A 15,694-nucleotide genomic window follows, 5' to 3' on the forward strand; every position below is an offset into this window, starting at 1 on the left:
GCGCCAGCGGGCGGAGCTCCGCCGCCGCCACCACCTCCTGCAGCTGGTGCTCCTCCGCCTCCTCCCCCCCTGCAGGTGGAGCAGCCCCACCTTTGCCCACACCTGCTGGTGGGAGAGACGACCTTATGGCTGCCATTAGGGCATCCGGAGGCAAGGGTGGCGGAGGCTTGCGGAAGGTCAAAGACACCGACAAGAAGGATCGTAGCGCGGCGATGGTTCCTGGGTCTGCCAACGAATCATCCGCAGCTTCAACAGGGGGCGGTGCTGCTCAGGGTGGTATGGCAGGCGCGCTTAAAGCCGCTCTAGACAAGAGAAAGCAGAAAGTTAGCGGTAGCGGTAGGTTCATTATTTGCCTATTGATTGATGATGCGTACTAATCTAGAGTACAGATGATGAAAAGGACGACGACGATGATTGGTAAGCTTGGTGGCTACTTCTTATCTTTGCTTCATATGTTGCTGTGGGTTAGACCGGTCTAGTTTCGTTTGATACCTACATATTGCAGCGTTCTTCATCTCAATATTCAGCATTATTCTTCAATTCAGCAGATGTCGGTTGGGGTTTTCCCGCTGAAAAGGCTCCTTCATGTAGCAAAAGCAATGTCTTGCAATAGTCTGGGATGATCGACAAGCAAATATCTGACTCCCTTGCGAAGAAAGCAGAAGTAGAAGAAATATTTGTTGTAGTTGGAGATATAGTACGGAACATCATTGACCCGGGATGGTCCGCGCGGCGCAACTCCATGTAGGAAAAAAAGAGAGCCGCCGAGCAATACTGCGGATCGGACAGAGGGAGAACGAGACGGTAGTACGGTAGTATTTCGATGGTGACTTGTTGATCTAGACAAGTCCGAAATGCTATCCCCGCCACCTTTGAAACCGGCAGTTCCTTCAGCGTCGCTTCTCCGATACCTGCGCTCCCAGTCAGAGAATACCTATGTCTTCACATCGGCATGCGGAACTTCTCGAAAGCCGCGAGTTCATAACCAGCCATCGCGTATGCCTGCATTGAGAAATGCATCCAGCTGGGCCTATATTACGCCGCTACAATGTCGCGCCACGTTACAGACAAACCTTCCAACCATTTCTAGAAGCCGTGGTTCGCCGCGATGTCGAGCTACGCTGGGTCAATCCCCGCCTCCCATCACCGTGTTTTCGCGGGCTACACACACGAAGAGTCGCCCTTTACTTCGCAGGCTATTTGATCTAAGACGTAGCAAAGCGGCCGCAGAATCCAAACTGAACCGCACCGGCGGTCCTGCATTGGTTGATGAGGGAACAGAGGGCTTGAATTTTGGACGTGGATTAGCGGCAAAGGCTTCCAACGAGCTGCGATTGCGATGCACTGAATTCGATAACAACGGCAATGTTACACTGGTCAATGGAGAGTTCAGGAAGAGTGAGCTTATCGCAAAGGTTGGTAACTGTCCCTCTACTGAACGGTTGCGATTTTACTTTGCACAACATCAAAGCTAAACGGACTACAAAGTATGGCCTCCTCCCTCGAGACCTTCGCAAAATTGACTCTTCGACCTTGCCCCACATTCTTGTACGACCGAGTGCTATCCTTATCAACCTTCTACACCTTCGTGTCCTGATCAAGGCCGATCGGGTTTTGGTCTTTGATGCTTACGGATCTACCGATTCATATATGCAGTCGCTGTTTGTATATGACCTGGAAGGAAAGCTGCGTCAGAAACAATCGCAGGGTGCCCAATCTCTGCCTTACGAGTTCCGCGCTCTCGAAGCTGTTTTGATCAGCGTCACAACCGGTCTTGAGGAGGAGTTTAATGGTGTTCGAGAGCCCGTGGTGCGCGTACTTCGGGCCTTGGAAGAGGACATCGATAGGGATAAACTCAGGCATCTGTTGATCTACTCTAAGAAACTGGGTAGTTTTGAGCAGAAAGCTCGACTGGTGCGGGATGCAATCGATGATTTGCTGGAAGCCGACGATGACTTAGCGGCGATGTACTTGACTGAGCGTGCAGAGGGCGTTCAAAGACAGGAGCACGACCATCAAGAAGTTGAAATGCTTCTAGAGTCGTACCACAAGGTTTGTGACGAAATCGTTCAGGAGAGCGGTAACTTGGTGACCGGCATTCGGAATACAGAAGAAGTGTACGTTGTCGCTCTTCTTATACCTAGAGTTACCTATGTGCAGACTCACTAATTTTCGCTTAGTGTGAAAGCTATCCTCGACGCCAATCGCAACTCTCTCATGCTGCTCGATCTGAAGTTTAGCATCGGCACGCTTGGACTTGCAACAGGAACTCTATTCTCTGCCCTATATGGTATGAACCTGAAGAACTTCATTGAAGAGTCCGACTTCGGATTCGGAGGAGTCTCCGTTATATGTTTTGCGATCACCGCAGTTGTCTGCGTATATGGGCTAGCGAAACTGCGCAAGCTTCAGCGTGTCCGAATGTGGGGTGAGGCCGGCGTGGGTGGTTCACCGATGGTCTCCCTTCCCACTCGAAACAGCGCACTCACGGCACACCGGTCCAACTGGCGAGCGGATTCTATTGAGCCGGTCTGGGGCAGTCTTCCAGGTGAAGGTCGCGCCGAGAGAATCAGACGTTTGAAAGACAGCGCTGCGGCGGCCGCTGCCAAATCTGCTGCCACCGAACCTACTGCGCAGCGAGCAGCAGCTTTGAGGAATGCGACTAGGTCGCAACCAAAGCAGAGCAGTGATTCTGCAACCCATGGGGCAGCTGCTAACACCGGTGGTGACTCCGCGTAAAGCATAGGTACCATTATCAATCTTCAATGCCAGCTCCTTGTCTCCCTCTGGCCAGCCACGGTCACTCGATGCTGGTGATTGGCCATGACTTTCTATAACTGACGTATTTATCGCATTTTTGGGTGTTGGGTGCGTGGTTTTCTTGCTTTTCGTTTGATATCACCTGGACACAAACATCTTCCAAGGATCTAATGTGTTAACGTGTCTAGAGTACGTGTTCTCTCACTGATAGAATTTCCAGCAATTCTCGGAGCAAGTATTTCATAATGTGTTCATAGATTTAGATCGTTGGGGAAAGCTCACCTCTATGTACATTAACACTACTCAATCTACAAACTATAAACTATGACTTATCTGCTGCCCCATACCTCTAACACAACCACAGATCTATCGTCATCATTCGAGCAGCACCACCGATTGCCAGTAAGGGTGACGGAAGTCTTAGAAGTCTTGTTCGGGCTTCGGGCTTCGCAAGCAACCGAGCGTTTCTTGCTCAGTTATAGAGTTACAGCTTGCACGCTTATGCGACGATGGCATTCGCCCGTTGATAGAAAACGGAACGAAGAGGCTGATATATAGTCCGAATGATGGCAAGGAAATTGGCCAAGTGTGATGTGTCCTGAGTATCATATAGAGACTAAGTTAAATGTCCTCGCTGGTTGCCCGCTCCCTGTCCTTTGTGAATGCCCTTGGCCCGCTCAGCCCATATATTAGCAGCGCCTTCCACGCCCCCATCCCGCAGGCATTCCCGTTGAACTGCTGCCATCGCTTTGTCAAGAGCCGACCCAATGACAGCGTCACCGTTGCAGCTAGAAGTATGTTGTTGGTTCCGTGCACGCCATTCCTTCGTCACTCGCTTGCGGCCGCCTATTACGCCCATGTTGCGGGTACTAGGGATCCGAAGGAGCGTCTTCTCTACATCATATCCGATTTCCTCGGCAACGCTTATTGTCTTCATGGTGAGGGAGCCGTACATGGATTTGTTGAAGCCCACATCTGTTTGGGCCTCTTGTTTCGCCTTGCGGAGAGCCTTCAAGTCGCCCGTTGCCGGTTGTTCAGAATCAACGTCTTCATGTTGTGACGAGTTCTTATCAGGGTCAGACTTCGACACCTTAGGCGGCGGATAGCGATACTTCGCCCCTGAAAGCGCATGCGAGCAACAGGGAATCGCAATAAACGGCAACGGCGACTCCGGACACGCAAGGGTAGCCATAAGGGGAGTCCAGACCGTCAACTCATCAGCATGGTTCGAAATAATGAATGTATCCTTCTCAAACAAGCCTGCATGCGTCTCGACGCCCAGATCAGGCACTCCGCCCGCCTCCACCAACGCGTCGGTAAAAGGCTTCGGGATATAGATCTCCTCCTTGAGTCGAGCCTGCACGAACTCGGGGAGGATCTTCCATGTTTTGCGCCGACGGGCGTCAAAGCCCCAGCCCCGGTAGCCTTCCATGAGGAGGACGTACACGAGCACGCCGTTCCCGCACGCAACGTCCACGAAGCCGGGGAAGTTCGGGTCGTACTTTTCGGTCCCGTCTTCGTTTCGCTCTTCGGCGGGGACGGCTCCGTACATGCTTCGCCATAGCTCGATGAGGAAGGCTGTTATTGCCAGGTCCTCGAAGACGTGCTTTGTTGGTTCCGTGTCTTCGACCCAGTCTCTACAGAGGTCTTTAGCGTACTTGAATTTGAGGCGGGAGTATGTGTTTTGGACTAGATGCTGTGGGATTACGTTGTCTTTGCTGGGGTTGTAGTTGCCTCCTTCGGAGGTTTCTGAGGGGCGTGTGTTGCGGGCGAGTCGGATCTGAGTATTCAGTAGGGAGTGTAGAGTCCGTTCTAGGCGGTTGGGGATTGCTTCTTCTGGGTACGGTAAGAAGTGCAGCGATAGTGCTCCGGAGCCTGATCCAGCTTCTGTAGACTCTGTGGCGTCGTCGGTAAAGTCATACAGGTAGGCCAACGAGCGAAGCAGGGGATGATAGAAAGGAATGTCTTCCTTCGACGCTACATGCGGCGTATAGACGGCCAGGAAGCGCCTTAACCGGGATTGCTGAGTAGCACCATCGCTGATGGGGGCTATGTCCGCTTCATAGAAGTGACAGGTTTGCTCTAACGGCCGATCCAGCTTCGGGTTTCTGGGAATCAGCCTCCGGACCACCGTTCTGTTTAAGTTGAACCCGGCGACTTCTTTCGCCGCGATGGGTTCTACGCGGTCTTCAGCGTCCGCGGTAGCTTCCACGCTGGTGTTCCCCGTCTGCGCAAATGACAGTTCCTTCTGCTGGGGCGTACTCAAGACACCTTGGCTGTCGTAGAGAATATCTGCTCGGAACAGATGTGTGGAGTTTATGTTAATGTTCCCCAGGAGATATATGGTTAGATCTTTCATAGCCTCCGGGCTGAACGTGAGTCCATCCTCTATCAAGTCTTTGGATGTCACCCATTCTTCGGTGGGTGTGTTTTGCAGAATAGACGATGGCTCAAGCGTCTCGGGTAAGGGTTTTCCAGAGAGCTTTGTCACGTCTCTGACGGTTTTATTTCTATGATTTTTCATTGTGTGCTGTTTTTTGTGGTAGAACAAATAGACTTTTGGAATTTAAGACGCAGCGATTTGTTGGTTTTCGCCTCATGGACCACTCGTTTGAATAGAGGCTGGGTAATAGTTGGTATACCACAAGCGTCAGTGGTTATAGTCTTACTTTTTTGATCAACGTTCCTACAGAATATCTTTATCAGGACATGATTGGCTAGAGACATCACCTTCGCTTAGAAGTTGGATTAGTCATGTCGATGATGGAAGTGGATATAGAGACATTAACTCCCTAGTTAGTTAACTACTCCATAACTATCTCTCTATCCACCCTCCATGGTGAATGGTAGTCACTTTGTAGTTATGCAAGGAATATGGCAAACAGTCAGAATCACTATGGAAAAGACCGTGACCTGAAATGTGATATAGAAAAGCGGTGAGCTTGAACTCTAACAGAAAGGTTAGTATAGATGTGAACAGAATATCATCACTCTTTGTCCATGCAATCAGGTTGACTCTCTAAAGCACTTAAATTAAATAACAGATTAAAGTTAGCGAGAAAACGCTATCTGATGTTTATCTTGCTTGCATCGGCCCTTGCAATCAGCCAGCCAATTCCAGTGAGCCCCCATGACGAGAAAGAAGCATTGCATGCCAACTCAGAATTGTGATATTTCCGACACTCCACAAGGTTACAATGATTGGCACACTCCAAATGCATTTACCTAATGATTATACCTTCTGCATGAATTTGCTTTTGTGGTTCAGCTCCCACTGTCAAGATTTGGTGGAAGGAGGACCTTCAATGTCATCAAGTGTCTAATGTCCTGGCCCATATGGTGATCCTAACATCCATTGGTTATGGACCATGGTACCGTCCTAAAGGGCCAGAAGCATGGCATATTGAACCTCGCTACAGAGTAGAGTAGCACGAATAGCGCTGGAAGGCAGATATCCTCCTTCCGATCTGCATGAGAGAGCGCTGCATGAGGCCCCACGACTGATAATCCCAGCAACCGAGCACTTCGTTTAGAACAGTGAGGTACAAGGAGTGGCCCAGATGCCATCCGGCATTGGTGAATGACATATTGCGTCATGCAGATTCTGTGCTCTTGTCGCCTCCAGCAGTCTGGGATTCGTTGTAGCTAGATTTTAAAAGAGGATACTGGTTTCCAGCCAGCTAAAAGTGTGTATAGTATCTTACCGACAGAGTCAGGATCTACAGGGTACCGCAGTACTAGATCTGGACTGACTTTCTTGATGAGCAATTGCCCCCCGCGATCGGATCAATTATTATTGGCTACAGATTGCAATTTCTCGTTGATACAATGGCAAGGATGAGGGACGTGCCATGGGAGCTTACGACTGGCGGTAAGGTAGAATGTATTTAAGCGGAGACGGGTCTATCCCCGGTGCTGTCGTTCATCAACTTTCTCACTGCAATTGAGCCTACAGCTGATGCCTGGCTTGCTCTGTTGATCTTGAATCCCTGCTACTACCACTGAGAAGCCGAACGTACTTGACCATGGGAGATACCGGCCCTGTTCTTGAGCCTTGGATGCCTCCTCAGGCGCCACAGGCATTCCCTCCTGGTAAAGGCAACATCTATCCCTTCGGGGAGTCGCATGCAAGTCAGCTCGCTGTCCATCCTGATAGACAGGTACTGACTGTAATCAGGCCGTTAGCGTATCTCTACCGACATGGGACTCAGTGATTGGACTTTCTCGAAAAGAGAAATGGCTCCTGGACCAACTCGAATGGGACTATCCTCGGTAAGCCCCATGTTCTCGCTCGAGATAGGAGTGTTGTCAGCTAAAGTATCAAGGTTCTATCTAAACAAGCCGATTCGCGACCTCTCTGATGCAGTTCCCCGCCGACTCCAGATCAACGACATCACAATCTCCTGCATGGTCTTCTCGTCTGCTGCTGCTGGTCAACAATGCGCGACAGTACTCAAGACATTGCCCTCTGAGAATCCGTTTGCAATCGAAGTAGTTCGGTTTGTCATGCCTCTGGAGTCGAATATGGGTGACGCCAGTGCCCACTGGGCCAACTTCACTGCGGTCTTATACCCATCTGATCTGTTGAATGCGGCCATGGCATTCTGGCGGGATACCGGTTCAGGGTTATCAACACGTCATGCAGAATTCTGTTTGGAAGAACTCGGCTATCTTGACTCCGACTCTGCGACTCCGGCATACAGAACCCCAGCTCCACGGAAGAGATGCCGAAGCCAAACTCCGGAGTCTCTTACATGGATGCGAGCTGCGGCTGGGAACTCCCAAGAGGTGAAATCATTCCTTGCAGGCCTTGCTACGTCTGAGCAGCCGGGACAACCACCTGTGAGTCCTGACGATGTGTTCCTATACCCTACCGGTATGAACGCTATATACACGCTGTCGGAAGCTCTAGCTTCGCCAGAATACAAGGTTGCCATGTACGGGTAAGTATCTCTCACGGACTGTGGCGCGAGCAATTCTAACGAAACAATTCATAGATGGCTATACCCACAGACAGTTGACGTCGTTCGACGAGGCACATGGGCAGAATGCCTCTCCTACAAATGCGGCACGGAGGAAGAGTTGGATCGGTTGGAGGCCCTCCTGCAATCAGGCCAACAGATCCGGGCATTATTCTGCGAACTGCCCAGCAACATCACTTTGGCATCACCAAATCTCCGTCGAATTCGCGCACTGGCAGATAAATACGGCTTCGTTGTCGCCTGCGATGACACCGTTGTCGGCTATGTCAACATCGATGCGCTGCCTTATGTAGACGTGATGATGTCCAGTCTTACGAAGACATTCAGCGGAGCATCAAACGTCACCGGTGGAGGGTAAGATAGCACCTACACCAGCTCAACATTGTCGCCAAACCCCAACTAACCTTCTCACGAAGTCTTGTAATAAACCCCAACTCCCGTCATCACGACCAAATCCACGCCGCCCTATCCAGAACCGAGACACCTATTTCCCCCTAGACGTCAACACCCTCAAACAGAACAGCAAGAACGTCGTCTGGCGCGTGAAACAATGCAATCAGAACACGCTTCCACTGGTCGATCTCTTCAAAGCCCACCCGGCCATCGCCTCAGTAAACCACCCGTCCATCGCGCCGACATCAGCCCTGTACAAGAGCGTGATGCGCAAGGACGGCGGCTACGGCAACGTTCTGAGCGTTGTCTTCCATGATCCGCGCACAGCAGAGCACTTCTACAACATTTTCAACGTCTGCAAGGGGTCCAGCTTTGGGACGAACTTCACGTTGGCTATCCCGTTTGTCCAGCTAGCTTATTACTGGAATCAAGACAAAGTTGCGAAGCACGGGGTGCCGAGGCATATTATTCGGATTAGCGTTGGGCTGGAGGACTCGAGGCAGATTGTGGAGACGGCGAGGAGGGCACTGAAGAGTATGGATGAGTTTGAGTTGAACAAGGATCTTAATTGATCTGTGATTTTTTTTTTTTATTATAATTGCTAGCTACGTCAATTAATTGTCCACATCCCATCCAGCAGCATCAAATCCATAACTGCATGCTTTACTGATATACAAACCTACAATCTACATCCAAATCAGAAGACTTATAACTAACCAATGCTTCTCCTTTTATGTAATAGCAGACTCGACGCCCCAAATACCTTGTTCCTGTCTCACAAACCAACCCCAGAAAACTATGCACACTGTTCCTTCCTTCCTTGAATAACACAAGCATCCTACATAGCCTCAATCTCCACAGACAGAAAATGTACATACACACACAATATACAGCAAGTACCCCCCCATCTACTCTTCTTACATAAAAATAAAAAGTAAAAAACCACCCCCCACAGAAAGCTCTACAAATGCTTACCAAAACAACACCAAGCAAAAGCGCGCCCCACCCAGCTACTATTGATCAACCCCCCATGACGCAATGACCCCCACCATTTTTAAAGCCCTAGCTATCTATCTTCCAGCAACCTAAATACAATCCCTACCTTAGTACATCATCATACCCCTACATCATCATCATCCCCCTACAAGAAAAAGTCACATACCCCTACCTACACCACCTTATCCCAACACCCCTCCCTTGAAAACAAACAAACAAAGAAAGAAAGCAAGGAAGGAAAGAAAGAAAGAAAGAAAGAAAGAAAGAAAGAGAAAATGCCCCCAAGATGCTTCATAATCCGACACGGCGAAACGGAATGGTCCCTCAATGGCCGACACACAGGCACCACTGATCTGGCGCTGACAGCCAACGGAGAGAAACGGGTCAAGGCGACGGGCAAAGCACTGGTGGGCAATGATCGGTTGATTGCGCCGCGGAAATTGGTTCATGTGTTTGTTTTCCCTTCTCCTTTCCTTCTATTTCTGTTGTCTTTGTTGTTTTTCGTGTTGGTTGGTTGGTTGGTTGGTTGGTTGGAGTTGAGTGAGCTAATGGGGGGTTTTTTTTAGGTATGTCTCGCCGCGGGCGCGGGCGCAGCGGACGCTGGAGTTACTTGAGATCGGATGCCGGGAGAGATTACCCTGGAATGAGGCGCGGAGGACCGAGGATGAGGAGCCGATTCGGACGGAGGCCAAGGTGGAGATTACGGAGGCTGTGAGGGAGTGGGATTATGGGGATTATGAGGGGTTGACGAGTAAGCAGATTAGGGAGATGAGGAAGGAGAATGGGGAGGAGCCGTGGGATATTTGGCGGGATGGATGTCCTGGTGGAGAGTAAGTTTTGCTTTCCCTCCCCCCCCCCTTTTCTTAGATTTCTTTTATGAGTTGCGAGAGGATGATCGCTGTTTTGTTTGTATGTATGTATGTATGTACATCATTGCTGACTGACTCTAGATCCCCCGAAGACGTCGTCCGCCGTCTTGATGCCCTAATCGCCGATATCAGGAAGAAGTTCCACGGTCCTTGTTTCGACAGCGAAAGCCAGCAAGGAGACGTCCTGATTGTCGCACACGGCCATATCCTGCGGGCGTTCGCCATGCGCTGGACCGGGAAGCCGTTGACCGAGACCGCGCTGATTCTGGAAGCTGGAGGTGTGGGCACACTGAGGTGAGAGAGACCGGCCGTGGTGCCACGAGCTGCGCTAACCGTCCCAGCTACGAACATCATAATATCGAGGAACCGGCAATTATCCTCGGAGGAGGTTTTGTGGTCGAGAACTAATGGGCGCGGTATATCTATCGGTGTTCTGTTTGTTGGACAACCCCAGGATAACTTATCAATCAGTAGTTAGAATAGAGGCGGAAATCGGATGGATGGATATGTAGATAGACGGGGACGAGATAAATGACGTTCGATAACCAAAAAGATAAAACTCACACATATATCCCACTAAACCAAAGTACTGGTCGATCACGATTCACTCTCCTTCTTGTCGGCATTACCCTTGACACCCTCCTCTCCCAACACCTTGGCCGAACCCATAAATAAAGCTCCAACATAACCGCCCAAGAACCGCATATCCTCTGCCTGCACGGAAGTCATACGAAGCAGGTTTTGCGTGTCAGCCAGGTTGGCGTTCAGCTGCTCCAACTGAGCCTGCAGGTTTGCATACTGCCGAGTCTTAGCGGCGGACATCGATGAAGGACCGGCGGCGGTCGAAGACGGAGGGAGCATGGAGTGGCGGGGGAGGGCTTGAGATTGGCTGTAGTGGTGAGAAGGTGGCATGATTGCTCAAGATCTTAGTTCGTTCGCCGAATGCTTGTATGTGTTCGTTGGTAAACTTCGTGCGCGAAGGCTGTTGGAGTCTGAACGATGTGAAAATGGCTCAAGTTTGTTTACACTCGGTGGGGCGTCGCTTTAGGGATTAAATCCATGTCGGTCACGTGGAGGCACCAGAAACAAACCCCCAATCATGAACTGAACAATTAATCTATATCATTTTTGGTTGTGCATATACAACACCATACAATCGACTATACATTAGGCAGTCTTCTTCTCTCTGTTATGCAAACGTTTGGTCATTCAAAACACTCTCGTCGTGACATGGTAGGATCACCGTCTATGTATCATGCGAACTTCAAGTCTCGTTTATTGTCAATGACATGGTTCTAATCGAATGATAGCGTCCGTGTCGAGACCTCAGCTCAGCTCTCTCGTCAATATCTTGCAAGAACACGAACCCTGCCAACTCAGATCACTCAATCAACCGAATAAATCAGACTCCTGCTCTTTTTATGCGCCAGAAACCAGACCATGAACGTAGAGATTTCGGGGCTCCTAGGATGTTCCACACCTGAGCCCATAACAAAAGCAGACAGAATGGCTGAGGACAAGGGAGGAAAGGAGGCAAAGGAAATGAGAAAAACAGAAAAAGGAAATGTGTCAAAGGAGGGCATGCATGTCACAAAACAGTGGAGATGATACTGTAGGAGATACAACGAAATGAGGCGCCCACTCAAGGTAGTGTACAACATTCTTTCATGCAGGAAGAGAAAAAAGGAAGGAAAAAAGAAAAGGAAAAAGGAAATGAGATAGTCGCGGGTGACTGGAGATGAATGTTTGTGGTATAATTGCAAGGAAGTCAAATCATACTTGTCGGATCGAGCTGTGTGCTCGCCTTCATTAAAATAGAGTGCTCGAAGAAAAAGGAAAGTAAAGTGAAAGCAAATGACCACATGCAACACGCGCCCGACCACTCCAAAGCAGTTGCGTAAAACGAGAAGATGTCCCGTATGTCCCACGGCGTATATGTAATGAACTGAACGAGAATATAAGGTCTTGACTCCGCCCCCACCCCCCTTTGCCAAGCATCTTATTAGAAGAAATTCTTGTACAAAGCCAAAGGGGACCCCCAGGCCCGCGTTGTCCAGCCAAGGAGGGGAAAAGAATGGAACGCGAAGTAACCAGATGAGGACGTATAGAACAGGGTTCTAAAGCTCAGCTTTTATGAAAGGGGGACGGAGGACGGCGGGCGGCGTCGGTCAACGAACGGGCGTCGCAGCTTGCTGAGCATTCAAGCTGATTTGGCTGCTATGGGCTGAGGTTTCCGAATCAAGATTCGCACTGGCGCCACTATCACCACTCTCCGCGCTGGCGCTCGCACTTCCGGTCAGACTTCTATGCTTGGGAGTGCCCTTGGCTAAAGACGGGTTGCTCACCCCATATTGTTGCTCAATTTGCTGCGGACCTACCGCATTACCTTGTCCAGGCGGATGTCTGGGAACTGGTGCCCGCATTTGTCCGGGCGGCGAAGGTTGGCCGCCGCGAGGGCCGTTCGGTGGGCCTAGGCTTGGATCTTGGGAGGTGCCTGGTCGGCCCATTCGAGGGCCAGGCGGACCGTAGGGGGGAGTCGCCGGAGACTGGCTATTCCTCCTACTGGTTGGGTAAGGATGTGGTGGATAGTCACCCATTCGACTGGCCGTCAGCGAATTAGCACGCGACCCTGCCTGCATTTGGTTTCGGTCGACCGCTCCATATCGATTCGATGAGTACGCCATCATAGGATTGTCCATGAGAGAATCGTGAAGGCCAGGGATTTCCTGCATGATCCGATCGCTGGTACGTTTTCGTCCCCCGAAGTATCGGCTGAAGGACGACCCAGGCCTGCTGCCGCCGCCGCCGCCGCCATTATTTAAGGTGATTTCCGGGTTCTTACGGAGCTGGCTGGCATTCAGGGCTGACTTCTTCGTCCGCCTCGATGTGATACTCAGCATGTCCACTTGGTCCGGATCGATCGATGGAATCGGCAGAGTGTCCATGGGATCAAAATAGTCATCCTCGTCCTCTTCGTCAAATGTTGATCTCGGGGGTGGAGGTGGTCGCCGAGGGCCTCGACGCATACCCATCTCCTGTTCTCTGATCTGCAATTCACGCTGTCGGATCGCCAATTCTCGTTCCCTTAAAGCCAAGTCAGCTGCGGATGATGGAGGCCCGGGCGGCATATCCGAATAGCCGTTCGTGCCGTTCTGAAGTGGTACGCCATTCTCTGCAGCAGCTGCGGCCGAAGCAGCATCATCGTACATGACGAGGTGGCTGAACTCCTCGAGACCTTCCAATGAAGCATCACGAGGAGGCATTCTGGCTGCTTGCGGCTGTGCGCTCGGGGGTCTTGACATTCCCGGGTGAGGGGGCCCACGTCTAGGCATCATCCCAGAAGGAGCCCTGCCTCCACGCATAGGACCATTCATCGGTCCTCTCGGCGGTGCCGAAGACATCCGAGGTGGCGGTTGAGCCAGCACAGGTGGAGGAGATTCGTTAGTCCGGGGCTTACTCAGATTCGTGGCATTGACATGGTGAAGCACTGCGTAGAGGGTCTCAATCCGAGGGATACGGACACCTGATTCAGTCGCCAATTTGATTGGAGACCCGAGATATGTCTCTATTTCCATCGGACGGCGGGCCTGGAAGTCCTGATACATCGTACTTGGTGCACCATTGGCGGTCATCATTTCAATCGTCTTCTTCGCGAAGTCATTCGGAAAAGAGCACCCGTTTGCCCGCGCAAGCTCGAGGAGCTCCTCAATGATGTCTGAGACAAGTTGGCGTACGCGACCTTCTCGAGAAGTTGTGTGTGGTTGGAGGTTTCAAACATTACACTAGTAGGGTAGAAAGCAATAGGGCTGTAGCACCACAGTTAGTCAGACTCCGTCGGAAAAGCAGCCTTCTCTCGCGACTCACCCTATCATACGATCGAATTGTTCTTGTCTGATGTTTTCTGATACTTTGCAGTCGACTTGGCCAGAAGCCAGTGTCATCGCGAGCGCAGCGGCCATATCGTTTTGAATCGTGGACGGAATGCTGGTTTGCTTATTTGTAGCACCAACCCAGATCTCGGATGAGTTTAGATGCTCGAACTCGCTGGCACCAATCTGAGAGATCTCCACCCCTGACACAAGCGAAAGGACGACGTTTGTCGGAAACCGCTGCTCCAGGTGCGATTCTATTCCCAATGTGTTCGTTGTGTTCACGAGAATGCACGTATGTTGAGGGGTGACGACGGACTCGATGACTGAAGCCAGGTCGTAGACATCTGGCAGTGCCTTGACGCACAGAATGACGTAGTCAAATGCATTCTCGCGAGATGCGGCATCTTCGGGTGTGCGGACAACTGTATAGAAGCACTCACATTTAGTGTCTGAACAAAGGATACAGGCCGTACGTAGCGGGGAACAACGATCCGACTCACCATGGCGAGGCTTAAAGCGCTCATTGCCGAAAGCTTTCGACCTAAATCACCGTTGATCAACGAATCGCTCCAGGAATCAAAATTGACGAGCGACATACTTGAAGGATACTCCATATTGAGATACTGCCTCGTAGCCCGATTTCCACACTAGTGTCACATCGCAGGAGGTCGTCGCCTGAAGTCTCCACGAGAGGAAGGCCGAGATAGCATTGCTGCCGACTAAACAGAGTCTAGTTAGATGACGGCCCATCCTGGGTACTTTGGAAGCTGATTTGGGTTGCAATAAGGGCCGATTTAGGGAACGACAGGAAATTTGGCGTCAAAAAAGCAAATTGGAACGGTCTTGCCGGGTCAGAGCGAGTACAAACCTGATAAAATGCGCAAGCGCGGCGGAGGAGCCATAATTAGCGATCAAAAATGGAAGGAAGCTCCCGCTGGTCCACGTCGAAGAAAAGGCGATGGAGTGTAACTGGTAGACGAAACTCCAGAACAACGACTGGAGGCGCGATTGACGCTGCCTACCACGGGATGGACGAACGCAATATCACGACCGAAGCCAGGGCGATTTCGCGATGATTAAAACAACGGATTATGAAAAGGACCAAAGAAAACGAAAGTAAGGGGAGTCACACAGGACGATTAAAAATGGGTGAAGGGATTGAGGAAAGGGACCAAACGAAAGGAGGAATTAATCGTAGGGAGAGAAGGAGAGAAAGACAAGACAGTATAGTGAAAGGGGATGAGGGAAGGGAAAAGGGAAAAAGAGGAAGACGCGAGAGGAGACGGATGGAGAATAGTAGGAGTAGTAAGTAGTAGTAGTAGTAGAAGTCGATGGAGAGTTGCTGGAAAGCAGATGTGCCAGCTTTGGGCGGAAAGGCAGCCCGAAAGTAAGCCTATGGAGCAGAATCTGTAAAGTTATCTCTTTTTTTTTTTCCTTACTCTCTTTTCGTATTTTCCTTCTAATTTTTTTACTCTTAGTTTTCTTTACAATGACCAGGTCTTAACGGTCGTGGATCCCCCGCCAGGGCTCGAACCGGAAACGGAGTGCAGGGGAGACGAAATGACTGTCAACGGAGAGGGGGAGAATAGCGAAAACAGTTTCCGTACTATGAAAGAAACAAAAATAAAAATAAAAATAAAATAGATTTGAGGAATGAATGATAAGGAAATAGCAAAATAATAAAATAATAAAACACAATTAAAATAAAACTCAAAAAATGCTGATTCCCGTACACACACACCGAAGTCAATTCTTCTATTAATTCCGTTAGTATCGGAAATGGGAAAGATAAGTTCGAAAAAGAAAAGAAAAAGAAAAGGAA

At 50.3% G+C, this 15,694-nt stretch overlaps 7 protein-coding genes across 7 annotated transcripts; 4 read left to right on the plus strand and 3 right to left on the minus strand.

Annotated features, from left to right (window-relative positions):
* Window positions 1-55: 55 nt before the first annotated feature.
* On the plus strand, window positions 56-421 carry ANOM_010770 (uncharacterized protein; the record flags this gene model as incomplete). The annotated part of the gene is made up of 2 exons (XM_015556026.1): window positions 56-336; window positions 390-421. Coding segments are annotated over 2 exons (276 nt in total), but the record flags the coding sequence as incomplete, so codon positions are not given.
* A 433-nt stretch (window positions 422-854) lies between these two features.
* Window positions 855-2,739, plus strand: ANOM_010771 (CorA family magnesium transporter; the record flags this gene model as incomplete). Its single annotated transcript, XM_015556027.1, has 3 exons — window positions 855-1,415; window positions 1,489-2,117; window positions 2,181-2,739. 3 exons carry the CDS (start codon window positions 855-857, stop codon window positions 2,737-2,739), a joined length of 1,749 nt encoding a protein of 582 aa, XP_015401448.1.
* A 637-nt stretch (window positions 2,740-3,376) lies between these two features.
* On the minus strand, window positions 3,377-5,284 carry trm44 (tRNA (uracil) methyltransferase; the record flags this gene model as incomplete). Its single annotated transcript, XM_015556028.1, has 1 exon — window positions 3,377-5,284. The coding sequence occupies one exon, from the start codon at window positions 5,282-5,284 to the stop codon at window positions 3,377-3,379; it is 1,908 nt and encodes a 635-aa protein (XP_015401449.1).
* A 1,501-nt stretch (window positions 5,285-6,785) lies between these two features.
* On the plus strand, window positions 6,786-8,707 carry ANOM_010773 (cystathionine gamma-synthase; the record flags this gene model as incomplete). Its single annotated transcript, XM_015556029.1, has 5 exons — window positions 6,786-6,902; window positions 6,938-7,032; window positions 7,086-7,697; window positions 7,758-8,082; window positions 8,159-8,707. The coding sequence occupies 5 exons, from the start codon at window positions 6,786-6,788 to the stop codon at window positions 8,705-8,707; spliced, it is 1,698 nt and encodes a 565-aa protein (XP_015401450.1).
* Window positions 8,708-9,406: 699 nt separating this feature from the next.
* ANOM_010774 (histidine phosphatase family protein) lies at window positions 9,407-10,540 on the plus strand (the record flags this gene model as incomplete). Its single annotated transcript, XM_015556030.1, has 4 exons — window positions 9,407-9,582; window positions 9,698-9,961; window positions 10,082-10,294; window positions 10,342-10,540. The coding sequence occupies 4 exons, from the start codon at window positions 9,407-9,409 to the stop codon at window positions 10,406-10,408; spliced, it is 720 nt and encodes a 239-aa protein (XP_015401444.1). The 3' UTR covers window positions 10,409-10,540.
* Window positions 10,541-10,597: 57 nt separating this feature from the next.
* Window positions 10,598-10,912, minus strand: ANOM_010775 (DASH complex subunit HSK3 family protein; the record flags this gene model as incomplete). Its single annotated transcript, XM_015556031.1, has 1 exon — window positions 10,598-10,912. One exon carries the CDS (start codon window positions 10,910-10,912, stop codon window positions 10,598-10,600), a length of 315 nt encoding a protein of 104 aa, XP_015401445.1.
* Window positions 10,913-12,168: 1,256 nt separating this feature from the next.
* On the minus strand, window positions 12,169-15,092 carry ANOM_010776 (putative 2-dehydropantoate 2-reductase; the record flags this gene model as incomplete). The annotated part of the gene is made up of 6 exons (XM_015556032.1): window positions 12,169-13,715; window positions 13,784-13,806; window positions 13,865-14,294; window positions 14,373-14,413; window positions 14,471-14,602; window positions 14,741-15,092. Coding segments are annotated over 6 exons (2,298 nt in total), but the record flags the coding sequence as incomplete, so codon positions are not given.
* Between the last annotated feature and the right edge of the window lie 602 nt (window positions 15,093-15,694).

The sequence above is a fragment of the Aspergillus nomiae genome (genome assembly GCF_001204775.2).
Source record: "Aspergillus nomiae NRRL 13137 chromosome Unknown contig00588, whole genome shotgun sequence".
NCBI lineage: Eukaryota > Fungi > Ascomycota > Eurotiomycetes > Eurotiales > Aspergillaceae > Aspergillus > Aspergillus nomiae.